This window comes from Odontesthes bonariensis, chromosome 15 (assembly GCF_027942865.1).
Source record: "Odontesthes bonariensis isolate fOdoBon6 chromosome 15, fOdoBon6.hap1, whole genome shotgun sequence".
NCBI classification, from domain to species: domain Eukaryota; kingdom Metazoa; phylum Chordata; class Actinopteri; order Atheriniformes; family Atherinopsidae; genus Odontesthes; species Odontesthes bonariensis.
This window is the reverse complement of record NC_134520.1, coordinates 4,004,095-4,030,966: the sequence shown is the minus strand read 5'-3', so window position 1 is coordinate 4,030,966 and position 26,872 is coordinate 4,004,095. Positions and strand designations below refer to the sequence as shown.

Below are 26,872 nucleotides of genomic sequence, written 5' to 3'. Positions count from 1 at the left end.
TGCAGGAACATTGCAGTCTGACACGACTGCAGGTTGGGTAGGTGTTTAAAAATAGGGAGAGGCTGACTGTACAGAATGTAGGTAAAATATTCACAGCTGCGAGGGCTGTGCAGAGTTCAGGAACAGAGCCTCGGGGTCGAGAATTCTCAGTAATGTTTAAGCACCAAGTCACTATAATGATAAGAGAGTTGGCGGAGTCCTTGAGCTCTTTACTCCGGCAGAAAAACAGAAGTTGTGTTCTTTGTATAGATTTTCTACATTGTGCTATAACAACAGTCATTGTGTGTGGAGAGCATGTAGACAGACATGGCAGCTCCCCCTAACAAAAAAAAAAAAAAAATGGTTAAATAGTTCCAGGAAATCAAGCAAAACATAACAGCTTTTGTCATGCAGGACTGAACCAAGTGTGTTTGTGCATGACGAAGCAACACAGCTCTGCTGGCAGGATCATGTAGGTATGAGGGAGGGAGAGAAGGTGATCTGAATACAAATCCCCTCTGCCTTTCTCCTCTAACATATAGCCACAGTTAATGATGACTGCTGCGGTAAACACTGACTACATTTGAAGCACTGTGTGATATTTGTGGTGGTGGTATTTTTCTCCTGCACTGTGGGTGTGATCCACAGGGCTTAGGGCCAGAGATCTGCTCTGCCAAAGGTTGTGAATGTTATTTAACCTCAGCAAATCAATCTGGCAGTGTCTCAGTCTGATGGACTGTCCAGGTGTGGGCTGTGGCCACCCACTCTCATCATTTCTCATCGTAAGAGCACCGGTGGACCATAATGCTATTCCTGGTGAAACATGTTTCCACGGGGGAATAGTGATGCATGGAGAAAGAGGAAAATGAATGGCTGCATTTTAAAATGCGCTGTGTGTAAGGCTCCTCTGGTATACAAGTATGAGTGTGAATGGACTACAATTTAGAGATAATTCTAATAATTCCAGGGAAACACAAATTGTGGCACATTTCTTGTAAATGTTGGCCTCCAAATGTTAAAGAAAAAAAAGTCGAGGCGATGCTGTCATATCTTACCAAATACAATATGGTATAACGGGCTTTATCAAAAATATTTCTCATTCACATTCTTTGCAGCAGCTGTACGTCCTCAGGCTTTCAGCAGCCAACGTTGAGGCAAAAAAGCAGCGCGTGCCCGCTACGCCCTCCACCGGCCAATGTCGAGCAACGCAATAACAGTGAAAACAAACATGGCGGCGCCCCTGTCCTCCAGTCCGCTAACAGTCGCTTTTACACAGTAAAGTCATTTCATCTCAACCAGCCGCTGTCAGACGGGGTACGACGGACGGAAAATAAGATAAGCAACAGTTTGTCGCACAGAACGGTAAGCGAGAATATTTCGATTGCCGAAAAATGGCTTATTTTCACATACGGCAGCAGTCAGTATGAACCTTGGACTGCGCCACTGAGCTTTTGCATTTAAAATAAATGCTTAAATATGTACTTAACATTAAAGTAACCAATGTTGGAGTTAGTCGGCCTGCCATGTTGTCACGTGTCCTTTCCTTAAGGGTCATGTCCAGGCTGGCGGTTGTGTGTGGGGGCTCCAGGGGAATTGGGAAGTCCGTGTCCCGCCTGTTGGCTGAGAGGGGCTGCAGGTTAGTTGTAGTCTCCAGGAACGAAGATGCCGCCCGGGCCACTGTGGCTACTCTGCACGGAGGTAAAGTGCTGCACCGGGTGTAAAGGTTTTGAGACTTAAATATCAACACATAGCCACATATAGACACGCATGCTCCATGTGGAAGAAGCCCTCATTCAGTGAGAACTCTTTAATTTAAAAAGACCTTTTTTTTTAACAGCACAATTTAGCTGGATTTCCAGGGCTATGAACCATTTTCCAGGAACCAAGGTCTTTTACGTTGCCTTTCAACCACAGGAACCAGGTTGCTTCAGAAAGTTTACAGAGGCCCAGAAAGGCGCCTGGTAGGGAGGTAGTACTTTTGAGATTAGCCTGAACATTTGGGATGGAGCTTGCAGAACTGAACATTTCTAATTGATTGAGTGTTTTCAGCATTTTATTTCCATCTTTCTGTCTCAGTCAACTCAGGTTTAATGTCCACAATTGCTCATAAAATCTGTTAGCTTTAAGTTGTCCAAATAGTTGTTACTGTCTGTAAACACACCATTCAACCTCATTCATTTGGCGGAGTGGGAGACTCTTTCACAGCGGTTTTGCTCAAAGACACCATTTAAAACTCACAAAGCCCCACAGAAATGTGTAATATAAACAGATTTATTCTAATTAATCTGGTTGAGGCTCACTTCCTTGTCTGCAGGGTACTCTGAATCGTGGCATTGTCACCTTTTCTGCAGACAGTGGAAGCAGCAATGGTCGTGATTGCAAAACTTTTTATTTCGAGCGATGTTCATCTCAGATTGTTTTTGCTCAAAGACCCAAATATTTTCCTGTAGACCATAGTGTGATAGTGCTGAGCACTGACGGGGTGGAGCAACACACTTGAGCGCACTTAATTCGTCTCGTTTACCCTGATGCTGAGGCCTCGGTGGAAAGGCCGCAGATGCAGAGCTGAAATAATGTTTTAGATGTCTTTTCTAAAAAAGATCTGAATGCTGTTGGTTGAAATGCATCTTTTTACACTTTATTCGCCTACACTGTTTTGTATCATCTCTTCTTTTTACAGAACATTGTGTGTTTAGGAATGTCAAGATCACTTATTGTAGTTTTTAAAGCAAAATACCTTCCGCTCTTGCTTCATATGGCAGTTAAGCTTATCCTTTAAAGCTTAACTTAATCCTTAATGCTTAATCCTTTAAGCATCCTTTAAATTGTTATATCTTTTGTTGTTGTTATGTATTTTTTACAACCTGGACTGCAGGCAGACCAGTTCAGAACCCACACTCTTTCATTATGCAGCCCTGCCAAATCTTCCCTGCTGTTCGGGTTATTCATGTGCACTAATGTGCCCCCAACACATCGGAAATGTGTTAATGGCATCAAATTCAAAATTAATATATGTTTAAAAAAAAAAAAAAAACATTTTCTCTGTTTCAACATTTGACATTCTGTTTTTATTCTATTTTCAATTACACTTAGGCTTGGAACAAAGCGTAAATCATTGAAATCAGTGTTAATCTGTCCAGACTTCCGGGGCCTGTAGCTGCCGTGAATAAACTGCAGTGTCCTAACAGGTAAATAACTCACAGGCCTGGTGTGTGTATGCTCTGTAGCTGACCACGCGGCTTTCAGCTGTGACATCTCTAAAGAGCAGGAGGTCCAGAAAACCTTTGACACGATCCAGAGGACCTGTGGGAGCATCTCGTATCTTGTGAATGCTGCTGGCATCAACAGGTGAGCACCAGGATGGAGATGCTCTATTTGGTATATTAATATCATATTCTGTGGACATAATGTTATTATCATAGAGGAGTTTGCAGCTTTCTGGCTGATCTGTTCGTTACTCTGTCTGACCGCTCAGGGATGCTCTGTTACTGAGGACCAAGCCAGAAGACATGGTGGCTCTGCTTCACACCAACCTGCTGGGCTGCATGCTGACATGCAGGGCAGCGCTGCGCAGCATGCTGCACACCCAGGGAGCGGCCATCGTTAATATAGGTACTGACTACTTCTGTGCAGTTTAGCCACCAGGTGGCAGTAGATGACAGTTTCACTTTTTTGGTTTAAGTTTAAAGGCGCTTTGTGCTGTTTGTTTTCACATTTTTGCCAAGAAACTATTAATCTTTTTTCCAAACAATTTTTTCAAGTTTCATCATAATTATAATTATGTGTTTTGTTGTTTGTTTAATTGAAAAGCATTACATTCTTATTTTATGTTGTAATAGACCAAAACAGGATGGGAAGTCAGGATTTTGTGACCTGAATAAAGTGGCTTCACCCATGCAGCTCATTAGGCTCCTTGTTACTGAGTTGTCTTATGTCACATACAATAATGAGAACCTTTCTCAGACTCAGAGGCAGGAAGCCCTCATCCATCAGACATAGCTGTGGATGTGATTGGCAATTTGTATTTGCTGGGTGGGAAAACGAGGTATGGTTTCATTTTGGAACATTTCTGTCACACCAAGCATGGATGGATGCTTAATGGATTTGTATTTGATGTTTGCAGGCTCTGTAGTGGGCCTAAAAGGGAACGCTGGCCAGTGTGTCTACAGTGCCAGTAAAGCTGGTTTAGAAGGATTCACTCGCTCGCTTGCTAAAGAAGTCGCTTCACGCAACATCAGGGTCAACGTGCTGTCTCCAGGTACAGAACATGTATTCTCTGTCCTCTGCCGTCACCTTTCTTATCTCTGCCTCTGTCAGCTCACTGCTCTCCCCTTTTAGGTTTCATACACACCGACATGACCGCAGGGCTGAGGGAAGAGGACGGAGCGCGGTCCATCCCTCTGGGGAGATTTGGCACGCCAGAGGAGGCAGCCCAGGCTGTCCTCTTCCTTTTGGAGTCATCCTACATTACAGGACAGGTGCTGGTGGTGGACGGTGGGCTGCAGCTGGCCATGTAGGGAGTAACGGCGTCCTCTGGAGTTATCGCACTGCTCTAAACAACATCAGTGAGGCAGCGTTCTGCTTGTCTTTGAGCACCACATGTCTTGTTTCCGGCATGGATGTTGAAGGGATATGAAAAGAGAGACGACTCTACGTTACCCTCGACTGAAAAGCATCAGAATTGATGCGAATCAGAAAGTCGGTTATTGAAAACAGCGTTTCAAAACAAGTTTAATGTTGTTCAAAGGTATTTATTTGTTCTTTAAACACGCTGCAGGGGACAAAAACCCGCAGCTGCCAGCAGACCGCTGCCCTGCTGCTCTTTGCCTTTCTGCTGAGTCACTCTGTTGCAGCTACAGTGGGCGGGGCCTGAACCGTGTGACAGTCCGTCATGACTAACGCTGCTGACTCCACAGTGTCTGGCCCAGTCCAGACCTCCGTGCCCCGAGGTCCTGAATTTATTCAGTAGATTTAACGCTGTTGGTCTTTTTTTTTTTTTTTCCATGACTGTTACTGATTGTAACGCGCATGTTTTGTTTCCCCACGTCTCTCGGGAGACCCCCTCACAGCCGATACGTTGCCCCCCGCCACCCCAACCAATGGCCCCTGATCCCACCTCTAATGGGGCCTGTCCAGGGAGCCGGCATGTTGGGCTGCAGCTGGAGGAAATTAGAGGTGGTGGTGGAGGTGGGGGGTATTTTTAGCTTTGGGAATGTTTTGAGTGTCTGGTTACAGCTCTGGACCTGCGGTGTGGATGGATGGGGTTGGAGGTGACTGTCGTGCCCAGTGATGAGATCAGAAAATCTGCGTCGCTCTTCCCTCTCATTAAAATATGCTCTTACGCTTGATAAATTGAATAATTCTGACTTTTAGCGTGCAACTTTGTGCTTTCTCTGATGTGCATTGGTGTCCCAAACAAAGTACTGTGTGTTCTACTGAAGCACTGCAAGAACGGTGTTTCCATCGTGGGCCGTCATGCGTGTACTGGCATTCTCTTGTTTTACAAGAAGCCTGCCAGAGTATGAAAACATTTCACACCGTCTCTGAAGAGATTGAATTTTATTAACGTTCATAACCTAAAATAATATCAGGAGAACAATCCATATACAAGCATTGATTGGCATAGAAATGTGCAAACACTGTAAGTGTCAGCTGTTGCAAACAGACAAACGTCCACTTTGTAAAGTGTTACAGAGGAGACAAAAATAGTAGATATAAATTTACCTCTTTTTTTTTTCCATTTTTCATCGTTTATTAGCCCTGAATATTGAAAAAAAAAAAAAAACAGTTGTGTTTTTATACATCCTGATAAAAGCTGTTTGGCACTGTACGAGTGTCCAAAAATAACATGCAAAGAAACGGTGTTTTCTTTAAGTGATTTAAGGCAGTAAATATATTTATAAAACTTCATAACCCCAGACAGTTTTGTCAGTGAACAGAAGGTTGCATATATAATTTAAGTCATGATTGCTGGGAAAGTAAATAGTCCTTTTTTTTTTTTCTTCCCATATAAAAATAAAATGGACAATCTGTGATGTGTGTGAGAAATACACTGAAAGCTTTCACAGCACCCTCTCTCCAGTGACACCATCTCAATTCACACTTCAAAAAGAGAAAAAAAAAACGTCAAAGAAGCAGAAAAAAACCTCACCAAAATGTACCACCGTCACTGAAGCTTTTCACGTTTTCCATTTGCCACTATCGCATCTGTCGTTATTAGTCACTACCGCACACTCGCATCCCTCTGCCGACCTGCTTTTCCCTTTGTTGACCATCCTGCTTGAGCCAGCTTAACTTCAGCCAATCGCAATCCTTCTTTTTTTAATAAACTCATTTCTTCTTCTTAAAAAAGAAAAAGACGAACAGTTTTATAAGGCCCTGCCTCCTCCAGTATTTCTGTCTGCTGTATGATGCTGTTAACTATGGTCCAACACTTGATATTAGCTCTCTGCTGCACAGGCCCACATCGTTAGATAAAGTCTGTAATCTTTTGTTGTCAAACCTACGGTGCTTTTCATCTTTTAAAACATCTTTTCTCCACTACACATGGCTGGTGAGAAGCGCTATCTATAGTCAGTGTATTGTAAGTGGCACCATTTAAATGTGCATACTTATTCTATGTTTTATTGTTAAACCTGTTTTGTATCTTTACTGAAAGGAGAGGCACTTTGACGGGTTTGTGAGTGAACATATTTATGAGTAGTTTTCTTTCTTGTGGTAAGGCCTTCAATCATCTCCCAGGACAACTTGATGAATTGTGTACTATATTGGGTTGTATAATGAGTCTATAAAACATGAAAACCGCCACTGCACCATCTTTCTCTGCCCACCGATGCTTCGCCTCTGTGTCTGCAGTTCAGTGGTGGTGCTGCTGCCCTTCCTCACTGTCTTTAAGCATGTGTCTCGGTGTGTGCAAGGATCAAGAGCAGCTCTCAGGGTTTTTCTGGGGTTGACGTCGCAAATCCTCGGTGATCTTTACAGGTCGTCGCTTTCCACCAGGCCGCCGGGCTGCAGCGGGCTGGAGTCGGGGAAGAAAGCCGCCTTTACATCCAGCCCCCTCTCCGTCAGTGCGGCGTAGCGGCTGGTGGAGGGACGCACCTTTTTGGGCTTGGGGAGGTTAGGTTGCTGCCACTGAGCTGGGGAGGGAACAAAGAAAGTTCAATGTTTTGCACATTGTGGGATAAAAAGAAAATGGCCACAGACACAGATTAAATGTTTAATTGAGTGAGCAACATACTGTGAACGTCAAGACGTGCTGTGCTGGAGACGATGCCGGCGTCATTCTTGGCAGACACTGTGTACCAGCCAGCATCTTCTTTCAAAGCTGGCTGGATGATCATACACAGGTAGCCACAGTTGTCCTGGTGCATGCTGGGAAAGAGCATTGAGGCACATTTAATTAGCTATTTCAATTTTCAGAGTTTCTTCTTTTTTTTTTTTTTAAGTTTCTGTTTTTTTTAATTACCTGATTCTGTCTGTGTTGTGAGTGAATGACTCATTCTCCCTCTTCCAGAAGATTTGTGGGTAGGGAACACCTGTGACTCGGCACTCCAGTCGCACAGGATGACCCTCGGCAACGCTCGTGTTCTGCAGCTTCTCGACAAACGAAGGGACCTTGTGCATCTCTTTAGCTGAGGAAAAAACTTTGTCACTGAGCTGCACTGGGAGAGTAAATCACACCCGCACGTGTCCCCTGTGTGCATCCATCCATTTACCTGCAACGATGAGCTCCAGGTTAAAGGAGTTCTGGCCGGCTCTGTTGCTGGCGATGCAGGTGTAGATGCCTGCATCGCGGCTCGTCACAGGCTCAATGACCAGGGAGTGGACACCGTTCTCCCTTACCAGCATCTTGTGGGCAGAGTCGGGGCGGATGGTCTGTCCGTTCAGCTGCCAAATGAGGTCAGGAGTTGGCAATCCGCTAACCTGTAAAGGACAGATAAGAATGTTCAGGCTATCAAGTGAAGGATGCTTTCTGCAGTCTGAGCTTGCTCTTGGAGACAATTAGTTTCTGCATTTGTTGTCTGGTCGCCTGCATGCTTCGTCATGGGAACAAACCGCAAAGAGGAAAAACTTGTCTATTAACTTTGCAGAAAGCCAACACCTGCTCTGCTGCACCCTACCCACCTGGAAAATGTGTCACTGTGGATACCCATATGTTTCTGTTACAATTCCAAATGGACAACAGTATTCACAGAACGGAACGTAGACTAGCAGCGATAAGTAGTTCTGGAAGGGGCCTTCTAGATGGTTAGAAGTCAAAAATGGAAAGTTCAGAAAGCCACAAATGACCTGAAAATAAATATTTGCTATAAATATTGTTGACATTACAGACTCCAAAGGAATGGAGGCTCGGTCTATTTCTAACAGGCATAAAAAGAGTCTTTTTATAGTGAGTTAATTGTGGGTCTCTTTCTATTTTACTACATGAACCAGCTTTAAAGTAGCTTCTAAGAGCTGCAGGGAGGTGGGTGAAGACAGAGCGAATAAAGGAAGAAAATGAGCTCGAGGGGCGTGGGGGGGAATTAATAGTAAAAAACCTGATCCTACTTAATCCCTGAAAAATGACACATCTGTACTCTCTGTCTGCTGTAAGCCGTTCATAACACCGCAAAGCCATGAAACATCTCGTCTCTGATGTTTTTTTGTTTTTTTTGTTTTATATATTCCCTGAAGAAACTGGAATGCACAGAAAGGCTAATGTGTCTTTGGCAGCGTTTGACACGGAGCCTCACTGAAAGCAGTCCAGACGCTGAATTAAAGGGTGGATCTGAAATGGCTTTCTGTATTACTATGATTAACATATTCTCTTTGGTGAGGGCTTATTCTTTTCCAGTCATGTCTCGGTTGTTGAGCATCTCACTCTCTTCACTTTATCATGTGAAGCAACATGCTGGGATGATGGGAAATTAATTAAATCAGTAATGTGAAATCTGTACTACATAGTTAGTACAGAACGGTAAATCAAAACAAGTTTGGTTTACTAAACTCTGACTATTCTTTTTTTACAACCAATGTGCTTTTTAAGTACGCTAGTTTTATGTTATTCTTACCAGTGAAAAGTGTTTGGTGCTAAATACAGCTGATACAGCTTTCTCAAAATGTTTCTCATATGTGATTACTGAAGGGTTACATTTTATTCTAAAATGGGCATCAACCCCCCTCAAGCCTCACATCAGCTGACTGGTACATTTACAATTCTATTAACCCTTATCGATGTAGAGCAGCTGTTAAAAACAGACACAGCAGAGCATCACTTCCCCTCCGTTATCACCAACACTCGCTTGTTTGTTGGTGCAGGCTGTGCCAGAGGTGTGTATTTACCTTGCAGTCCATCCGGCACAGGCGGCCCTCCTGGACGATGAGGTCGCCAGGTGCCTGCAGGAAGTGGGGGCGGAAGTGACGCTCTTGGATGTTATCATTCTCGTCACCACTGTCTCTAGATCTGGACCTGGGCCTGACAAAATGAGTGAAAACAACATTATAGAATTAGTTTTTCCACAGCTTCATGTCTGGACACGATGGTAGATTTTATTATAATTTCTTTTATATAAGGCAACATTTTGTGAAATCGTTACTGATTTTAACATGTTGAATGTTGAGATCTCACTGGTGCATAAAAGTCGAGCGCTTTTCTTGGTTGGTGTGTGCTTTCTGAGACAGATTACTTCATCATTTCAGTGGAATGAGGCTCTTTCTGGATATTTCAGAAACAGTGAAATACTCCTTTAAAACCCAAACTATCAGCTCTTCTCTCCCCTACATGTTTCCTACATATTTGGTGTCAACTTTTCACACACTTCTGTATTTGCAACCAGTGAGAGTCTCCTTAAACCCTGTGTCAGGACCCAGAGGCGCTTTTATGGATCTTCTCTACAACAGCACTGACATCACCGCCCCACCTGCGCATCAGCCAAGGATGAAAATAAAAAGAGTGGGAGACACTGATTGTTATCTCCATCTCTTCTCACTCCAAAACATCTCTGATATTTTATCTAATCAGGGAGTGTTCATCTTGATAACAGCTTACAGGTGTTTTTCATGTCCTTTAAGCTGCCATCAGAATGTCTGTGATCATCTGTGCATTTTTCACCATCTGGCCTTGCATGAATGCACACTGTGTATATATACAAGGTCATTAGAGCAATGAAAAACAGCAGAGCAAACAGGTGTACCCTTTCATTAACACTCATGCTTTTCTTCCTTGAACAGACAGTTAAACAAAGAACAAAGTGTGATTCAGCTCATGGCAAACATTCGCGTAAATAGAACCCTCTTGGAACATTTTCCACTTGAATCTGTGCAGAAATGCGGAGCGGCTGCAGAAGTCGAGCAGATGGCGAGCAGCCTGCAACACGTGCCAGCCAGCAGCTGGGGGTCCTGACTAAGATGCCGCAAGATTTTGTTTGTCTTGTCTCCATCTGCTGTCACCCAGCAAAGCCTCACCTGCGCATGTGTCCAGGTGCTGATCGCAGACTGCGGCCTCGCTGGTTCACCGCCTGGACCATCATCCTGCCGGTGCAGCTCACCCTGCCCTGTGAGGGGAGGACAAACAAGGGTAGAGAGGCAGCGTATGAGGTGATGACACGCCACATGTGGCAGGAAATAAAATGTGAGTGTTGGAGCTGCTAGACAGCCTGTACAATATGAACTCTTGACCCTTTTGAGGGTTTTTAGTGATTTCCTGCCTCATTGAACGCCCACTTCCTCCTCAGGCTGGAGAGCATTATCTCAGTACACATTTTTCTCCTGATAATGAGCGTAGCCGTCTCCTGCTGCCTCCCAAATACAAATACTTGAGGTTTTTCTTTTTTTTCTTTTGGACTTGTCTTTACCTCTGGGTTTCCTGCCAAGATGGTGTAGTTGCCGTCATCGTCCAGTGAGGCTGCGGCAGTGTGCAGAGAGCAGGTTCCATCGGGGTCTCTGCTGATCCTGTAGTGCTCGCTCCTCTTGGAGATCTGCTTGCCATCTTTAAACCAGTAGACCTGAGGTTTGAAATATTTAAAAGACATTGAAACTAGTTTGATGGTAGCCTTTTTTAAAAATCTGAGCCTTTCTATGACTCTTTTGTGTTTATCTGTTCTCTTTTCATATTCCATCATGAAGCCTGTCATCAGCATGTCATAAATGCTTGCAGAGCCAGGCAGCCAGCCCAGGCCAGTGTGTGTTCTTGCAAAGGGCCTCTCCTTATCACACAGAGCATATGCACAAAATATCTACACCTTCCATCGTCAACATCACACATCAGCAGCTCTCCAAGCAAAGCTGAACCATCAGAAATGCTTCAGAAATGACGTAAGACCCATTTAATAATAAGAATCCCCAGCTTTATTAATTCGAGGTGTTGACATTCCTCCAGTAAACCCACTCACCTTTGGTTTAGGATCTCCTTTAACCTTGCAGGAGAATGTGACTGGCATGCCCTCGAACACTTTGTAGTGTTTGAGCTTCTGGTCGAAGGATGGCGCCACTCCTCGGCCGGCGGAGTCTTCATCGTGCTGCACGTCGTCGTCCGACTCCTCCACCGGAGAACGCTCCAGACGGAATTCAATCTCACTGATCAATCGCTGCTCAAAGCTGGATACTTTGTATTCCTAAATGCCGGAGAAAGGCAGATTTAGGGGAAGGCTGAGGACAAACAGCTGGACCAGTGAGAAGAGTGGGTTGTGTGATCATGCAGTCATGGCAGGGTGCAGAGAGCTATCAGTAGAATTCTGTTTGCCCTATTCTAGTTTTTACAGACTCATTAACCTAGTCTTTAATGTCATTTTAAACTACCAACTTTCCTCCAGTTTTCTAATTCTCTTTCCCTAGATGAGCCACTCCTCCTTCCCACCATCTCCATCAATCTCTCATCACTCTGTGGAGGCAGCGTAGAACATCTGCAGAGCAGCCCAGTCTGATGACACATTCTACAGATAATGACAGGCCTCGGGCACAGCTGCAGAGCGAGCGTTTATCCTCCTGAACTAACTCTGCTCAGAAAAACAGCAGTCAACGAAGTGGGCCGTTCTGTTCTGCCGAGGTAATTATCCTGCAATAGTACAGACGGAGGTTCCTTTAATACAATTTTACTAAGTAAAAATGTGTGTTCATTGTTTAGTAAGATATTAAAGATATTGTTTAATTCTACTTGAATCACAAATGCAGAGCAACGGTGCTGAGAATGCAAGCTGTAAGGCATGCTTCATACATTATTCACATACTCAATGACAACACAGAGTGAAAGGTGCAGATTTATACACGTTACACACTATAAACTGTACACGCTCCTTTTTAAAGTCCCTTCTTTGGGATTTTCAGAAACCTGCAGTGACAGGTGGATTTGGAAGCTCACTGATCAGTTCAGCTCACTTTTGTTTGCCATTTGTTTCCTAATCAGCTAATTCTCACGTCAAGTCACCGCATACCAGCCTCAGATGTTAGTGTGACCCTGTGTTCACGGCTACACACAGTGACGTTTTACACAAAGTGGATTAAAAAAAAAAAAAGTAGCAGGTGTCAGAAGAAGGAAAAGCAACCTTTTGAGGACAAGATTCTGTATCAGCTGACTTGTCGTCCTGTGGGGAGGAAAAAAGAGGTTTTGTTTGTGTTTTCTGTTGCCGTGCATCACTCAGTGGGGGAATTACGTGTTCTGTAGGGTGTGATGTAGCACAATGTGTTGCTGGTGATGCATTCACAGGCTTAGAGTTGTGGTCAGAGTTCCAAGCAGTAATGTTGCTTCTCATGCAAAGAGGAATCAGCACACAGAACACTTGTGCTCTGTAATGTTTATGGGCGATATCAGGATGAAAGCATTTAAGTAGTGAATATACATTATTATTAATATAGATTTGGACTGCTCTAGAAAGAAAAGCTCACCCCACTGTGGGAAGAGGTGCTTTTTTGTGCCCTTCCACAGAGCCACTTGTTGGCCCGCAGACAAATGGCCACATCAGCTTTGCTTGGTGTTGCTCCTCGGTTAGTTTGCAGCAACCCTGGTTTCAAGCGGTTTGCATAAACAGAGCTTTTTATGGAGGGCCTCGGAGGACTTGGCAGTGTTTACACCTTGCTTTCATGATGTGCTCTTCCACAGTGTTTACAGTGACTCGGGGTGGGGTTGCACACAGCGGGACACAAAGGAAAGCCGGTGATCATGAGATAGGAATGACATCAGCGGTGTATCGGTGGACAGGACAGAAAGGCGCTTGTGTCGTATGCCGTACATGCAACGGAAGGATGAAAAAGCACTGCTGGTGTGGATATGTCTGTGAAGTGCTCCCATGCTCTTGTGATTTCAGGTCCATGTGTGTGATACTCCTGATGAAGAGCCACTGTACCTGTGTGACTGGCTCCTCCTCTGTGTCCTGTGTGTTTAAGACTGTGGCAGCGTTGTCGGCCCCCAGCAGCCTGCGAGCCATCTTCTCCTCATAGGTTAACCTCTGGAAGCAGGGATTAATGGGGTCAGCGCGGGTTAGTCTGTCAGTTGCACAAAACACACACTTTTCCACACCACCACCTTGCTGCTGCATCTGAGCCTCGTGTTAAAACATTTTAGTTTATTCAAATCTGCATTGGACCATACACTTCTTTAAGAACTCTTTACCTGAAATGCTTTTCCTTCATGAATAGTTTCCATTAAATGCTTGTTAATCTGTGTTACTGAACACGCACATTCCCTGATCACACACAGTACCATCAACAACTCAGTTAGAGGAGAACACACACGTATAATCCCACACCTGTTGGCCATTGCTTATGCGTTCCTCTTTAAAGCGTAGTTTTCTCTCCAAATCCTGGATGACCGCATCCTTGGATCCCTGGATGTCTGAGTCAGAGGCCATGCGAGGCGTCTTGGTGACCGAGGACTTCCTGGGGAACGCTTTGCTGAAAGAGGGACAAAAAACACAAATTTGAGCATTAAAATCGTGGCTCCTCGCTTCTCTGCGTTAACACGCATACACACATTATCTCTGCTCCGTGGTTCTCTCCCTCCACGCTTATCTGGACGTGTCCAGCTATTGCATTCCACGACGTGTCTTCTTATCTCTTCACGACTGCAGCAGGAATGCCAGGGCGAGAGGGGGAGTGCAGGAGTGAGTGAGGGGCTGATGAAAAATAACTGGCAAAGAGCTAAAGGTGGAATGTCCGTGATGGAGGTAAAAAAGTACATTTCTCAAGGGTAGCCATCAGAAGAGGATTACCTATGCAACAGATTTTTATCAGCTTACTCGATACGCCAAGCTTCATTCAAGTGAGAGCTTTTAACAGAGAAATGCCAACTTGGTTGAAGATGTATGCTAACATGTGCAAATGTTTGTTTGATTTGGAAACACCTTTCACTCTGAGGTCATGGTGTATATTTTCTTGCCATATGGGGGCTTGTACCTTCAAAGCATTTTTCTATGCATGTGTGTGGGACTGTGTGGCCTCTCTAGTTAGCATTTCCCTGTAAACATGCTGTATAAAAATGTAAACATGTCATTTTCTATTCAGCTGCAGATATTTTGCTCGCCAGCAGGTTTATGTTAAGGACTCGCCTGGGATGCACTCTTCTGGCTTGATGCTGTGTATAACAAGCTTGCACAACTCACCTGACTCTGCAAAAAAAGCTGTGTGTGTAAATGTCTGTGTGAGGTACACTTACACAGTCCCGTTGCCCTTAGGAAGGCCCAGTGAGTTGACTGTAGGACTGCCGGGTGTGGAAGGTGAGGAGGGCAACACTGAAGTCAGGAAGCTGGAGGCAGGAGACGGAGGGATGGAGGAGAAGGGTGAGGACATGTCTGAGTAGGCTGGAGACATAGCGACAGGTGGAGGGGGAGGAGGGGGAGGAGGGGGGAAGTCTTGGGCGGGGCCTGAGGGAGAGGATAGATTACTGGAGCTCAGGAAGGGTGGAGGTGGAGGTGGGAAAGAAGGAGAGGTCGGAGACTCAACGCTACCAGCCTTAGTGAATGGGGGCAAGGCGACTCTGCTGAAGGGCTTGTGTGGGGTGGGAGGAGAGAGGGGGGAGGACAGGCTCGACCCAGACGAGCCGGAGGACTGGGTGAGGAAGCCCGCCCCGCTGGGGCTCTGAGCAGCAATGAACTGCTTGGGGCGGGCGTAGTTGAATGTGCTGGCCTGCATGGCTGTGCCGCTCTCCAACTCCTGGAAGGAGGGAGGAGGGGGGAGAGGTGGAGATGGTGGTGCAGGTGGAGGTACTTCCCGAAGAGGTTGCTGAGGTGGAGGAGGAACTTCCTGGTTTTGATGCTCCTGCTGCTGCCAGTTGGCTGCTTCCTGCTGCTCCAACAGAATCTGGTCCTGCAGCTGCTTCAGCTGGGAAGCGTTCCTGTGAAGAGAGTGAAAGGGATCAGAACATACAGTCAACCAATCAGTCGCTTTTAAATTATATTTCTAGTTTGTCAATAGTTGGAGGGCACCTATACCAAGGTTACCAGTAAAACATGTTACAAAAGTGTGCTTCTGTTTTCAGTTTATGCCTGAAACAACAGCAAGTTTCTGTCCAACTATGGTCAGAACACAACTGGCAAAAGGGTTGGATGCCAGATGTGAGCTCAGTCAATGGATCCTGTCAAAGAATTGGGACATCAGTGACGCAGAAACACAAGAAATGAAGGACATGTTTAGGCACAAAAAGTGGTACATGCACAACTTCTGGAGAGGAAACCACTGCATCAGCAGTTTGGACTGATAGTTTATCAGCCTTTAACCAAGACCAAGAAAAGCCAGACCACTGACAGCACTGCAAGTGTGTTGCAGGAATGGTTACAGAAGTGTTATAGTGAGAAAAACAGCTCTGTTACTGTTGTCTGACAGGGCAACATTTTTGGCAAATTGACTGTAAACTGGCCTGATATGGAGGCAGGGTTCAGATGTAATGTTTTCATATCTGTGAAATAAGAACAAGGGGCTCCTCCTCGTTGAATGGTTTCATGATTAAAGAAAAACATAAATGTAATGTTGGCATGCCCCTTTGTCAGGGATGAGTGCTAATGATGAAGTATTGTGTTTTTTCAGAGGTGTGGTTGTCCATTCTCGCCCCCAGCTTGGTTGATTCACAGTTATCACGTCATTGTGGAGGAGGAAGAGGGAAGAGGTTTTTGTAACGTCATCGGCTCCAAACCTCTTTTTCCCCGCATTATTGACACAAGCTTTAAACGCACTAGTAGGGTTCTAAAGAGAGCATATGTGATTATGCTGTTCTTTCCCTTTACTTCAGTGCGTTTTACAGCTTTTTTTGGCAGCATGTAAAAGGTTTGTAAAGTTATAAATCCTAAAGTCCACACCAGACGGAATCTCACACAGGACACCTGAATCCTGAACCGCCTGAAGTGCTTCGCTTATAGTTCACGCTTTTCTTCCTTTATTAATATACATAAACATTTGCATACTGACAGTGCTGTGGCTAGTTTAAACAATGACTTAAACAATAAACAGGTGCCTGAAACTGTGACTATTTGGACCAATAAACAGGCGCCTGAAACTGTGACTATTTGGACCAGTAAGAGCTGACTGGGTCTTTCAGAAGAGGACCCTTAAAGTGAGAGGAGCTAAAACATAGCGATTTTGAATAATGAAACATCTAAGCTCCCTTCTAGTAGACCCCCAAAATGAAATGTTGAACGTCTAAATAAGGAACAGTTTAGGCTGTTTAAAGAGAGCCAACCTTGATAACCACAGGACAGAAACGCATTCTTAGAAACTATCTGTGAGGGTCTTTCTGGAAAGTTTGAAAAGTTATAAATCTTAAAGGTTGTACAGCTATGTGTATGTGAGACTGATGAGTTCTTCCCAGCTCAGAATATATTGTACATCCCAGTGGTGCATGTTGTCCAGAGTCCACAGAGTTCATGTGCCAAAATCTTTTCCAGATGTTGAATAATCAGTCGAGTGTTTCAACTGTTGTATTTTTTTTTTTTTTTAAATCTGTCACTGTGCAGAGAAAACTCCCTCCCTTCAGGTTCCTGCTGGTACGAACTTAGTATGTGACAAAACTGGCAGCTGTAGCATCAGGTAACAAAAAAGAAAAGATTAGTTTGTCTCATTCATGTTGGTCACATGCTCCCTTAAAAAGCCAACCATACAGACGCAAATAAATAGACATTAATTTAAAGGCACCCATCTACTTTCTCCCCACCTGGCGCTCTCCTTACAGAACTCACTGGCCACAAGAGCACACGATCAGTTCAACACATCTCCCACTCTGTATACATTTTCCTTTACATTCCCCAAAGGTCTCCTGTTCAGACCTCCACCAAAAGAGTGCTTTTACAGGAATAGTTTGGCAGCTGGTGAGGCTTGCAGCGCTCTGCAGCGCTTCCTTTTTTGGCTGTGTTCTTGGAGGCAGAAGCACCCTGCCCGTCTGCTCAAGCAGAAAGGAAACACACTTAATTTCCTCGCAGCCTCATCTCTCTCTCTCCTCAACACAATGCTTTACGGGCTCAACAGGAAAGTCCTCCTCTTCAGCGTTTGTCCATGTTTTTGACACCGTCTTGTGTTACTCTTGTTGGAGAAGAAACAGTGGGGAAAAAACTAAGAGTGAGTCAGGGCCGCAGAAGTTATCTACACCTTAAAATGTGTCCTTTATTTCCGAGATTAAGTAACAACTGGACAAGCTTTGTTGTTGATTGCACAGAAAAAAACTGCGTCAGTGTCATGAAATCCATGACGATTTGCTTGTGATTGAGAAATGAATCAATATCAAACTGCACTGACATGTCAGTTGACATCCTAGAAACTCACGCAGCAAGATAGGGTTCTAAATTGGCCAGATTAGATTGGCCTCTGACTTTTGTTTAGACATTTGCTTCATATTTATAAGGGCATGAAAAGGTCAGCTTGCATTTTCACCAGCTGCATGAGTAGTTTCACAGCCCACTTCAGGATTTACATCAAGTGAACTCTCAAAAGACCAGAGGTCATCCAGACTCTGTGATTGCACCAGAGCAGCCTCCGCCTCTCATCCTCCAGATCACATTGACCACAAAGTGCATAACAAGGTCACAACAAGAAGCACACCATGTCCTGCTTTTTCATCCCAGCTGCCTGCTGCTGCAGCGCAGTCCTTCCTAAAGCCTGACCTGCACCTTCTTCCTTTGTAAAAAAGAATAAATAAAGGCTTGAGAACCAGTGCAGGGTTACTTCTCTTGTGGCGGAGCAGAACTGAGTTCGGAGGGAAGTGTTCCTCTGTCGTCATGCCAACGGCCCTGTGTTTTGCTGTTCTGGTCTGGTCTGAGCCAACTGGCCCACAAAGCGCTACGCTTGACAGAGAAAACGCTCCAGCTCCTCAGACTTAACCATATATTTCTCAGCGGCTCTCTCTTTCTTTTTTGCTCCCACTTCTGGTGGTATAAATAGGCCAAGACTGTAGGTCTTCTGTGTTAGGGCTGCATAGAAAAGACAAAAAGGAATGTGGTCTGGAGGAACTTTGTCTCTCTAGTTTCTGAAAGCCCAGTAAACAGCTCCCAGAGCGGCCTGACTGTAACATAATTGAAGGAGTGTTTTACAGCCCTGTGATGTTTCGGTCTGCCCAACAGTGAGATGTGCCAGATACAGTCCATCTTCACCAGCAGCATGTTGCTTTGATAAATAGAGACTACAGCATTCTCTGTGGCTTGCTTGTGCTTCCTGAACACGTATGGCGTGCGGTTCATCCTCATTGCTATGCTGAAGTAAACTAGGAGCCATCCACGGCTTTATCTGCTGCCCATCTCGTTAGCTCTGCAGCTGGCTGTAAAAGATGAAGCCGCTTTATTAGCCTCGCCAGCTGATGACAGGAAGCGTTTAGGAAGTTGTTGAGTGTACATCGGCAGTAATGAGGGGTTTCCTTCCGTAAACAATGGCATGAGGAGAACTGAGACGGTGCCTGCTGTCTTTTACAGTCTGTGGGTGCGTGCAAGCAGAAGAAGTGCGATCAGAAGTGTAGAACAAGGCATCTTCCTGCTCACGCAACAAGACGAACAAGGAGAGGCTTTGGTGGGAGCTCTGCTTTCAGGTTATAAACCAAATGCTTGTTTGCATTAGTAACAGCATGACCTTGCCATTGTAAATGATTTATAATGAAACACTGAAAGTGAGCTGCAGTATCACACCTACAACACAAACACAACCTGCAGAGCGTGCATGAAACCATTACAAACATCACTTGATCAAAACTGTTACATGGACCAGAAGTTCATGGCGATAGATATGCACAATTCAATCACCATAATTTGAGCACCAAAAAAAAATAGGATATATGTTGTGATGTGCCTACACACACCTGGTTCACAGCTACCTGCTTTCCCCCTGCAGGCATTGCCTCATCACTACAATGCGTCAGCATGAGTTTGTCTGAAGCCCTTGAGCTGGAACGCCACATCAGTCGGACTAATAGTTAGACGGTTAGTCTGATGACGTTTGATTTCTCTGTGTCAGCTCTCCCTAGAAACATTTCATTTCAACATTACATTCAAGTAAGTCACATCTATGGTGATGCGGTTGTGCAGTTTGGACTGAGCAGAAAATAAGAACATTAACATTACAGTTTTCAAACTGTAATATAAAGTGTTTAGGAGGAAGAAGCTGAGATGTTGCACACAAACAGAAAGAGGCTGCTGCAGCTGCTGCTACAGGGAACCCTTTATTCACCATTCATCCACTGTCCATCATTCACCTCTTCCATATCCGCTGATTTATTCTCCCCCTGGCTTTGTTCTCCTGTTGTCCTTAACTCATTTTCAACCCCGCTCCTTCCCGGGTGCCGCCATCCCCTCCTCCTCCTTCTCTTCTTTCTCTCTGGCTCTAATTGCACACACACCACATAAAATAGAACCAGACTGTTTTCCTTTCCCCCCTCTCTTTAAAGCGTAGCACAGAGCGTTTTTCTTATTCCAACCACACCAACAGCTCACAGCCGCTCCGATCTTCCACTTTCTCCGTGCCCTACTTTCTTTCTTTCTTCTTACACTATTAGTTTCCTCCCCAACTCTTTATCTTGGCTCATATTTCAAATCCAAGTAAAGAGGCGAAGAGGGGTTCTACACTATCAGTGAGTTCTGCTTTTCTCCGTATACCTCCATCCATCCACCCATCCCTCTTCTCCCCACTCCTCTGTCCAAGTGAGACAGGGAGTGTTTTTTTCTTTTCTCTCTATAGCAGGAATGTTGAAGACATTCTTCTCTGGATTGGAGTGGGAAAGACGTTGCCATCAAATGGGATTAGCAGCAGGAGTGGAGGGAGAAGAAGAGGGGAAGGAGGAGGGGGGAGCAGGGAGAGAGGCAAAGAGTAAAGAAATCAGTCAGTGGAATTGCCACAGCCGAGTAAGACGCAGGCTTTCTCACTTGAGACCCTATTGTGTGAACTAATCCATCTGACTCCACTGAGGCGCTCTACAAACAAATGAACCCCGTCACATAAACGCAGCCAGTTTAAGTCACAGACACAAGGCTGGAAAGAAAACTAACAAACTACTTTTCGTGAAAGTCCCTCAGAGTGATGCTTCCTCTCCGCAGCCTGAACCCGCTACCTTTTTGAGCCTCAGGCAAATGAATGGGTACCACACTCAGCCTCTGTGTGCTCCCAGAACAAACAAACAACCATTCTGAAAACATATGATTTAAGCATTAGCACAGAAAACTGGTAAAGGAGGAGAGCACGAAAAAAAAAAAGTTCATATTCTACCTCAATTGCTCATCTTCCACTCCATAATATGAATTGAATTATTTGGCTCTGATAGAAATCATAAATGATGATTTAAAAAAAAAAAAACTAAACTACATGTAGAGGAAATAACATTTCTTTTTAAAGTTTGAGAGTTTAAGAAAAGCATCCTTCTTGTTAACATTTTTTTTCCTGTTAGGCTCTCACTCCAGCTCCAGTTTGCTTAACTCACACGAGTTTTTCACAGCTGACACAATAGAATAAGAAAGAGTTGTACCTTCAGTGTTCTGATCTTCGGAGTGGATAAATCCCAGCAGGAGAGTGAACTGCGTCTCAGTGTTGCCCTGCCAGGTATGAGGAGCATATATAGCGCTGGGCAGCCAGACAGTGACAGACGCAGTCGCTCTCTCTCTCTGAGTGAGTCAGTCAGCCTGTGAGTCCCTCCTCTTCACATTAAAAGCCTGCAGTCTGCCAAAGAGCAGCTGCTTTCAAATTAAAAGCTCAGGCACATACTGTATTGTTCTGATCAAGGACTTCATGTTTTCTGCTCCTGAGATGCACATAAAGAATGCACCCATAAGAAAGACAAGATGAGGAAATATAGAGACGCACATCTTATTTCTTTTACTCCTTCCTTGCTGTTCAAATTGATGTAATTTTGGACATCAGAAACAGAATCAAAGACAAATGTAAGAAATGAATGACCTGAAAAAGCCTCTGTTTTAGGTGACACAAATTAGAATAGTCCATTATAAAGTAACATTTGAAACCAGTTTTTTGACTGGAAACATCCTCTCTCTGGCCACACAGACATATCATCTACCCTTCGTTTGTTAACAAAGAACAGGAGGGAGCTATTATGTCCAATGCCGAGCATATGGAATATAATAGCTTTATGTAACACACACTGTTTCTGTGTGTGTAGACACTCTCATCCCAACCACACGTATCTGGCTTCATTCACACAAGTATGCTTACAAGTATTTCTCAACAAGAGAATCATCTCCCTCATTTTTGTGGCATGAAGTACATCTTTTTTCTTTTTTAAGGAATGTATCATTTTCTATTTTCGTGTGTTATGCCTCTATTTTTAGAGTCTGTATTCCAGACTGGTTGATGAGTCATGGCATGCTGATGGAAGGTAGGGGGCCAGGGATCCGGTCCAGTGGAGTGGTGTGTGCGCTTTGTAGAGTGTTCATGTAATTATTGGGGAAAGGTCAGACAGCCATTAGGAGACGGTACGAGTCATTCCTTGTGAGCTGAATCACTGACAGTAAGAGACGAGACAGAGTGGATCCCGTCATGGTGACAGAAGTGTCATGAGAGTGGAGTGTGTACACATTATTACACCCTCTAATTAACATTCACAAGTGGGAGCTATGTGGTCGGCCAGTTGTGAGGGTGTCTAAAGGGAGGTGCTCCTATGCCACACAAGCAGCCACACTCACCACTCGCACCAGCAGCTGTAGGGAGCATCTAATCACAGGCTGATCGATCTCATCCGGAAACAATGTCTTCCTCTGAGCATGTGTGTATATATATGTAGGGTGATGTGTATTCATCTGTGTGTTTCTCTGTGTGTAACGTGCCAGGCTGCTCTCCATGAGGGGATCACTGAGGCCAGTTAGTTTCCATGCTGTCAACTCCCAAGCATACACCCTGCCTGGTCCCCAGCTCCTCTTTTCCCTCTGTTCATCTTTTCATCACTCCCTCTCCCTCAGCTCTCCCTTCTTTCTTCCAGCTCCCTGTCTGTATTATGAAGGTCAGCTCCCACAACTCTCTTCCTTATTTGGAAAGTTTCTCCATTCCATGCAGGTCACTCTAGCCCATCGGACCAATCCAGCAGTTTGTTGGTCTGGTGTCTCAGCCAATCCCGTGTCTCCCATGTCCTTTTAAGGACTGCCCATCTCTGACTGTGGAGGCCCATGTGAAATGATCTTCTTTCCTGCTCTCTTGTGCCTCCTGTGACTTCATTTCACTTTTTATTCTGTTGCACAAACCCTCCCAAATGAGAACAAATTTCCTGCCTTTTTCCATTAGCTTGAAATCAAAAACCAAGCATGTGGCCTGCAAAGGTATCCATCGGGGGAACTGACTCAGTCAGTGTTTTACTTTCATTGCTAATTAGACGTATGATGACGATGAGCCACAAGCAAAGCTCCCAGTGGGTAGCCAGGGCTATATGGGGTTCTTTAACACGCATGTTTCCCGCTTTCTATAAAACCGCAGCAACACCTCGACAAGAAAGTGATTGTTAATACTTCATTAGCGAGTTCATGACTTGCACCTCGTAAACACAAACACACTGCCGAGAGGAAGCTCTGAGTCACAGCGCAGATATGTGACAAATCCTGGCAGCCCAAAGCTCCTTGTTCAGCAGTGCAATGCAGAGAGAATATACAGCAGATCGTGCTTTTTTTTTTTACATTAAACACAACAAGGCCAAAAAGAAAAAGAACTGTTGGCATACTGAGAAAAAATGTAAAGGGGGACAGACACCAACCAGTAACCTGCTGTGAGTTCACGCTGTAGCCACGAGTAGAGCTTCAGGGTGTATGTGTGTCTGTCTGTCTGCTGTAGGAGAATAATGACTGCTGCTGGGGAGCTGTTTGTTGCCTTCAGTTTGTATGCTGTTCCCCTGACAACAACTTCACAGAGGTTAAAGAGGCCTGGAACTACAGCAGATCATTTAATCTCAGTGGTATGGCAGATATGTCAGCGGACATGGATTGAAAGGTATGAGGTCAAGCTTCAGGCCATATTAAAATGGATTAGGCCATTCTTGGCCTTCATCACAGCAGTATTTACGCACTTCTGTGGTGATGGTGTATTCCGCCGATATCGAACTTTAACTTCAGAAAGTGAATTGTTGCATGCTGTTGGCCATGAAATTCCATCCAAAAAAATCCAGAACTTTCCACTTCCTCCCTTTGCACAGGCAGATGCAGATTGACCTTTACTTTCCTTACTCAGGCTGTTTCTGCATCCACTTAAAATATCACCTAAAACCTATTTATAATCAAGTGCAGGCCCTGCTTACTGTATGTACAACATGTCTGTGGTCTGTTTAAGTTCATATGCACAGCTTCTGTCTTCTTTTTTTTTCACCCCCTGGCTTCATGCAAACCACCCACATACTATAGATTACAGTGGAATATTCTTACAGCATCTCTTTAAGTAACCAATGGCTAAAAAAAGAACAAGAATTATTGCAAGAACATCAAAATCAGTGTAGCGAGAAAAGGCTAAATTGAGGTCCTGTTAAGTGCCAAAGTGTCTGTTTTTTATCATCCTGACTAAAACTGAACGTAGTGTGGAGCTGCATTAAAAATACATCTCAAAGCCGCATTGTTAGTGAGCACTTTGTGGACAGAAATCCGTGTGAGAGAATGATTTCAACTGTCAGTGTTGAGAGAGATTAAGCTGTGAAATGGATAATTGTTGCCTCTTGTACTTGTACACACAGCGACACCCAACCAGACATTATACCAGCCTAAAATCTAAAAACTCTGCCCTTATTATCACGGGCAGCATCTTTGTGGTCACACCTTCATCTTTTCGCACCATTTCAACATCTCTTGATTGTCTCTTTGTTGTGTTTTTCACAGTCTGTTAAGTCATAATGCTTTAATGTAGCTGCATCATGTGTGCACTTTATTGCACAACATTCTGGATACTGAAAAAGTGGCAACCGCCAGTCTTCTCATAATAGTAAGATTATGTTGTCCCATCATGATGAGCAAAAAAAACTCCTCCTTGTTTGTTAAACATGATCCTTTAGCATGCAGCGTCAGCATGGATAACGCATCCATAAAAACAGAAACGTGTACGCGCGTGTGCATAAGATTCACAAGCTCCAGGCGTTATCAGTTTGTCATGATAAGACTTAACATAGCGTCGCATGACTACAGTTAAACTTTGAACAGATAGTTGTGTTGTTGAATCAGGGAAGACCACATTTCTCCAAAGTTAACATGGCCCTGTCCTTATGTTGAAATGCAGCAGCAGATTTAAGGCTTCTTTCCAAGCATTCTCTCCTACTACGTGTTACTGCCTTACAGTAGTCATAAATTGTTTCCGATCTTTTTTTAGACACTTCTAAAGGAAGCCTGCTTTATTTTTAAGGCCAGCTCACACATTCGAATTGGCCTCAACGTCGAGATAAGTTTTGCTTTCCTTGCATAGCACGTACGCTCCGAGCAATAGGTCATGTTAGCAAAACATTTTTGCTGTATTAGTTTAACCCCTGAGCTTATGAGAGGGCGGTCAAAACATTGTCTCTACATGGCTGTCAATTTTATCCTGTAAAAACAGTAGCCTGAAAATAACACACCCACTCACAGACGTAACTAACCAAAGCATATAACCTAAGTATTATTTGTGACTGCATAGAAACAATTACAACTTACAAACCTAGTAAAAAGAACAGCCTCTTTCAATTCTTAGCTTTTACATATCAGGACATAATATGAAATGAACTGGTCATTACAAGGTTTTGAAATAGGATAAATACAACCTCAAATAAACAACACGTGACATTTTACACAGTCCTATTAATTATTGAACAAAAACTAAACCAAAATGCAGAATTAGTTCATGAAAAACTAAGCACACCCTCACCACTTCCTCGGGCATTAACAGGGTAAGTAGCTGCTAATTAAAAATACACGGTAAATGTGAGCACGTCTATAAAAGCAGAAGGAGGAAAGACATCAGCAATGATCTTATAAAAGAAACTGTTGCTGCCCATCAATCTGGGATGGGTTAGAAGGCCTTTTCAAACATCAAGTCCATCTTTCTACAGTGAGGAAGATTTTTCACATGTGGAAAACACTCAACACAGCTGCTAATCCTCCCAGGAGTGGACGTCCCAGCAAGTTCACTTCAAGGTCAGACCATAAAATACTCAGAGAACTGCAAAAAAAACAACCCAAGAGCTACATTTCAGTCTCTCAATATTTTAATTTTTCTGTCAAGCATGGTGGTGGAGGGCTGGTGATTTGGGCTTGTTTTGCAGCTACAGGATCTGGACACTCAATGACGATAGAGTCATTGAGTGCACCGTGAACTCCTCTGTATACTAAGTCATCTGTCTGAGACACAGCACAGCAGCAAATCTACCACAGAATGACTAAAAAGAAAAACAAAACAAGGTGTTGCAACGATCCAGTCAATTTCTAGACCTCAACCTGATTAAAAGGCTTTGGACCTTAAGACAGCTGTACGTAAACAAATACTGCAAACTTTAATGAACTGAAGCAACGTTTCAAAGAAGAGTAGGTTAGAACTCCTCAGCAAAGATGTGAGAGACTAGTTATTGCTGCCAAAACAGGTTCTACAAGACACTGAATCTGAGTGTACTTTCTTCTCAATACGATACTTCCATGTTGCTACCTGTCCCTTAACATGCTTTAAAAAAACATTGCTTACTCTCCAAAACTCTTAACTTGGTGCATATCCAACCAGACAATCTGAGCCTCTCCCCTGAGAATTTCCTTTGATTCATATTCTGATGTCTGGCATCGACATCGGGCATCAAAACCCAAATACCTATCAACCCTGCTCTCTCTTCCCTCAGCCCAGGAAAACAGCAGGCGTGTTTTCACAGCTCAGGTCTCCTGCAGTCTATCCCTTCCTGCCAAGTCACACAATGACTTCCTCCATCTCATCAACTCCGTATTACTGAGGCAAAATCATCCCTTATGCAGACTTTCAGTCTGTTTTTCCAACGATTTAGAACAATTTACTCTAGATTCAATTCAATTCAATTCAAATTCAATTCAAAAATACTTTATTTATCCCAGAGGGAAATTAAATGTTAATGTAGCTCAATTAAATCAAGGAGTTATTATAGATGCTGATGGCTGTGGGCAGGAAAGATTTCCTGTAGCGGTCAGTTTTGCATCCAAACTGAAGAAGCCTTTGACTGAAGAGACTCTGTTTTCTGATAACAGTCTCATTGAGAGGATGTTCAGGGTTGTCCATAATTCTCTTGATTTTATGCAAAATCCTTCTTTGCATTATTGTCTCCAGAGGTTCCATTTGTGATCATGAACACATCTCTCTAATTAATGTAAACACTGGTGTTATGAATGTCATTTTATTTGATGCAGCTGTAGCTTTCTAAATAATACTGAGAGCTGTGAAAGCACTTAGTCATTTCAGAGGATTTCTAGATATGAGTCATTTACTCTGGTGCAAAAGCTTAAACGTACAAAACACAAGAAGGACTCAGTCATTAGACTAGAAATCGCAAAGTCTAGACACCTATTTCTGAAGC

General features: G+C 44.0%; 2 protein-coding genes and 1 long non-coding RNA gene across 8 annotated transcripts in view; 2 read left to right on the top strand and 1 right to left on the bottom strand.

The window, feature by feature from the left end:
• Positions 1 to 1,197: 1,197 nt before the first annotated feature.
• cbr4 (carbonyl reductase 4) lies at positions 1,198 to 5,339 on the top strand. Its single transcript, XM_075484721.1, has 6 exons — positions 1,198 to 1,341; positions 1,529 to 1,677; positions 3,207 to 3,327; positions 3,455 to 3,591; positions 4,103 to 4,237; positions 4,318 to 5,339. The coding sequence occupies exons 2-6, from the start codon at positions 1,533 to 1,535 to the stop codon at positions 4,494 to 4,496; spliced, it is 717 nt and encodes a 238-aa protein (XP_075340836.1). The 5' UTR covers positions 1,198 to 1,341; positions 1,529 to 1,532; the 3' UTR covers positions 4,497 to 5,339.
• Positions 5,340 to 5,523: 184 nt separating this feature from the next.
• palld (palladin, cytoskeletal associated protein) overlaps positions 5,524 to 26,872 on the bottom strand; it is a 55,711-nt gene continuing 34,362 nt past the window's right edge. For 4 of the 6 annotated variants that reach the window (XM_075484714.1, XM_075484716.1, XM_075484715.1 and 1 more), the window contains 12 exons: positions 14,603 to 15,280; positions 13,698 to 13,842; positions 13,296 to 13,397; positions 12,498 to 12,536; positions 11,349 to 11,570; positions 10,812 to 10,961; positions 10,423 to 10,511; positions 9,301 to 9,433; positions 7,695 to 7,902; positions 7,445 to 7,610; positions 7,217 to 7,350; positions 5,524 to 7,115 (listed from right to left, as the gene is read on the bottom strand). In XM_075484714.1, coding sequence (XP_075340829.1) covers positions 6,955 to 7,115; positions 7,217 to 7,350; positions 7,445 to 7,610; positions 7,695 to 7,902; positions 9,301 to 9,433; positions 10,423 to 10,511; positions 10,812 to 10,961; positions 11,349 to 11,570; positions 12,498 to 12,536; positions 13,296 to 13,397; positions 13,698 to 13,842; positions 14,603 to 15,280 — 2,227 coding nt within the window. In that variant the 3' untranslated portion in view covers positions 5,524 to 6,954. The remainder of the gene's footprint in view (positions 7,116 to 7,216; positions 7,351 to 7,444; positions 7,611 to 7,694; positions 7,903 to 9,300; positions 9,434 to 10,422; positions 10,512 to 10,811; positions 10,962 to 11,348; positions 11,571 to 12,497; positions 12,537 to 13,295; positions 13,398 to 13,697; positions 13,843 to 14,602; positions 15,281 to 26,872) is intronic. The other 2 variants (XM_075484719.1, XM_075484720.1) reach the window with 2 other exon arrangements.
• LOC142400099 (uncharacterized) lies at positions 11,363 to 14,762 on the top strand. The gene is made up of 3 exons (XR_012772911.1): positions 11,363 to 11,635; positions 11,791 to 12,001; positions 13,257 to 14,762. It is a non-coding gene; the product is annotated as an uncharacterized LOC142400099 (long non-coding RNA).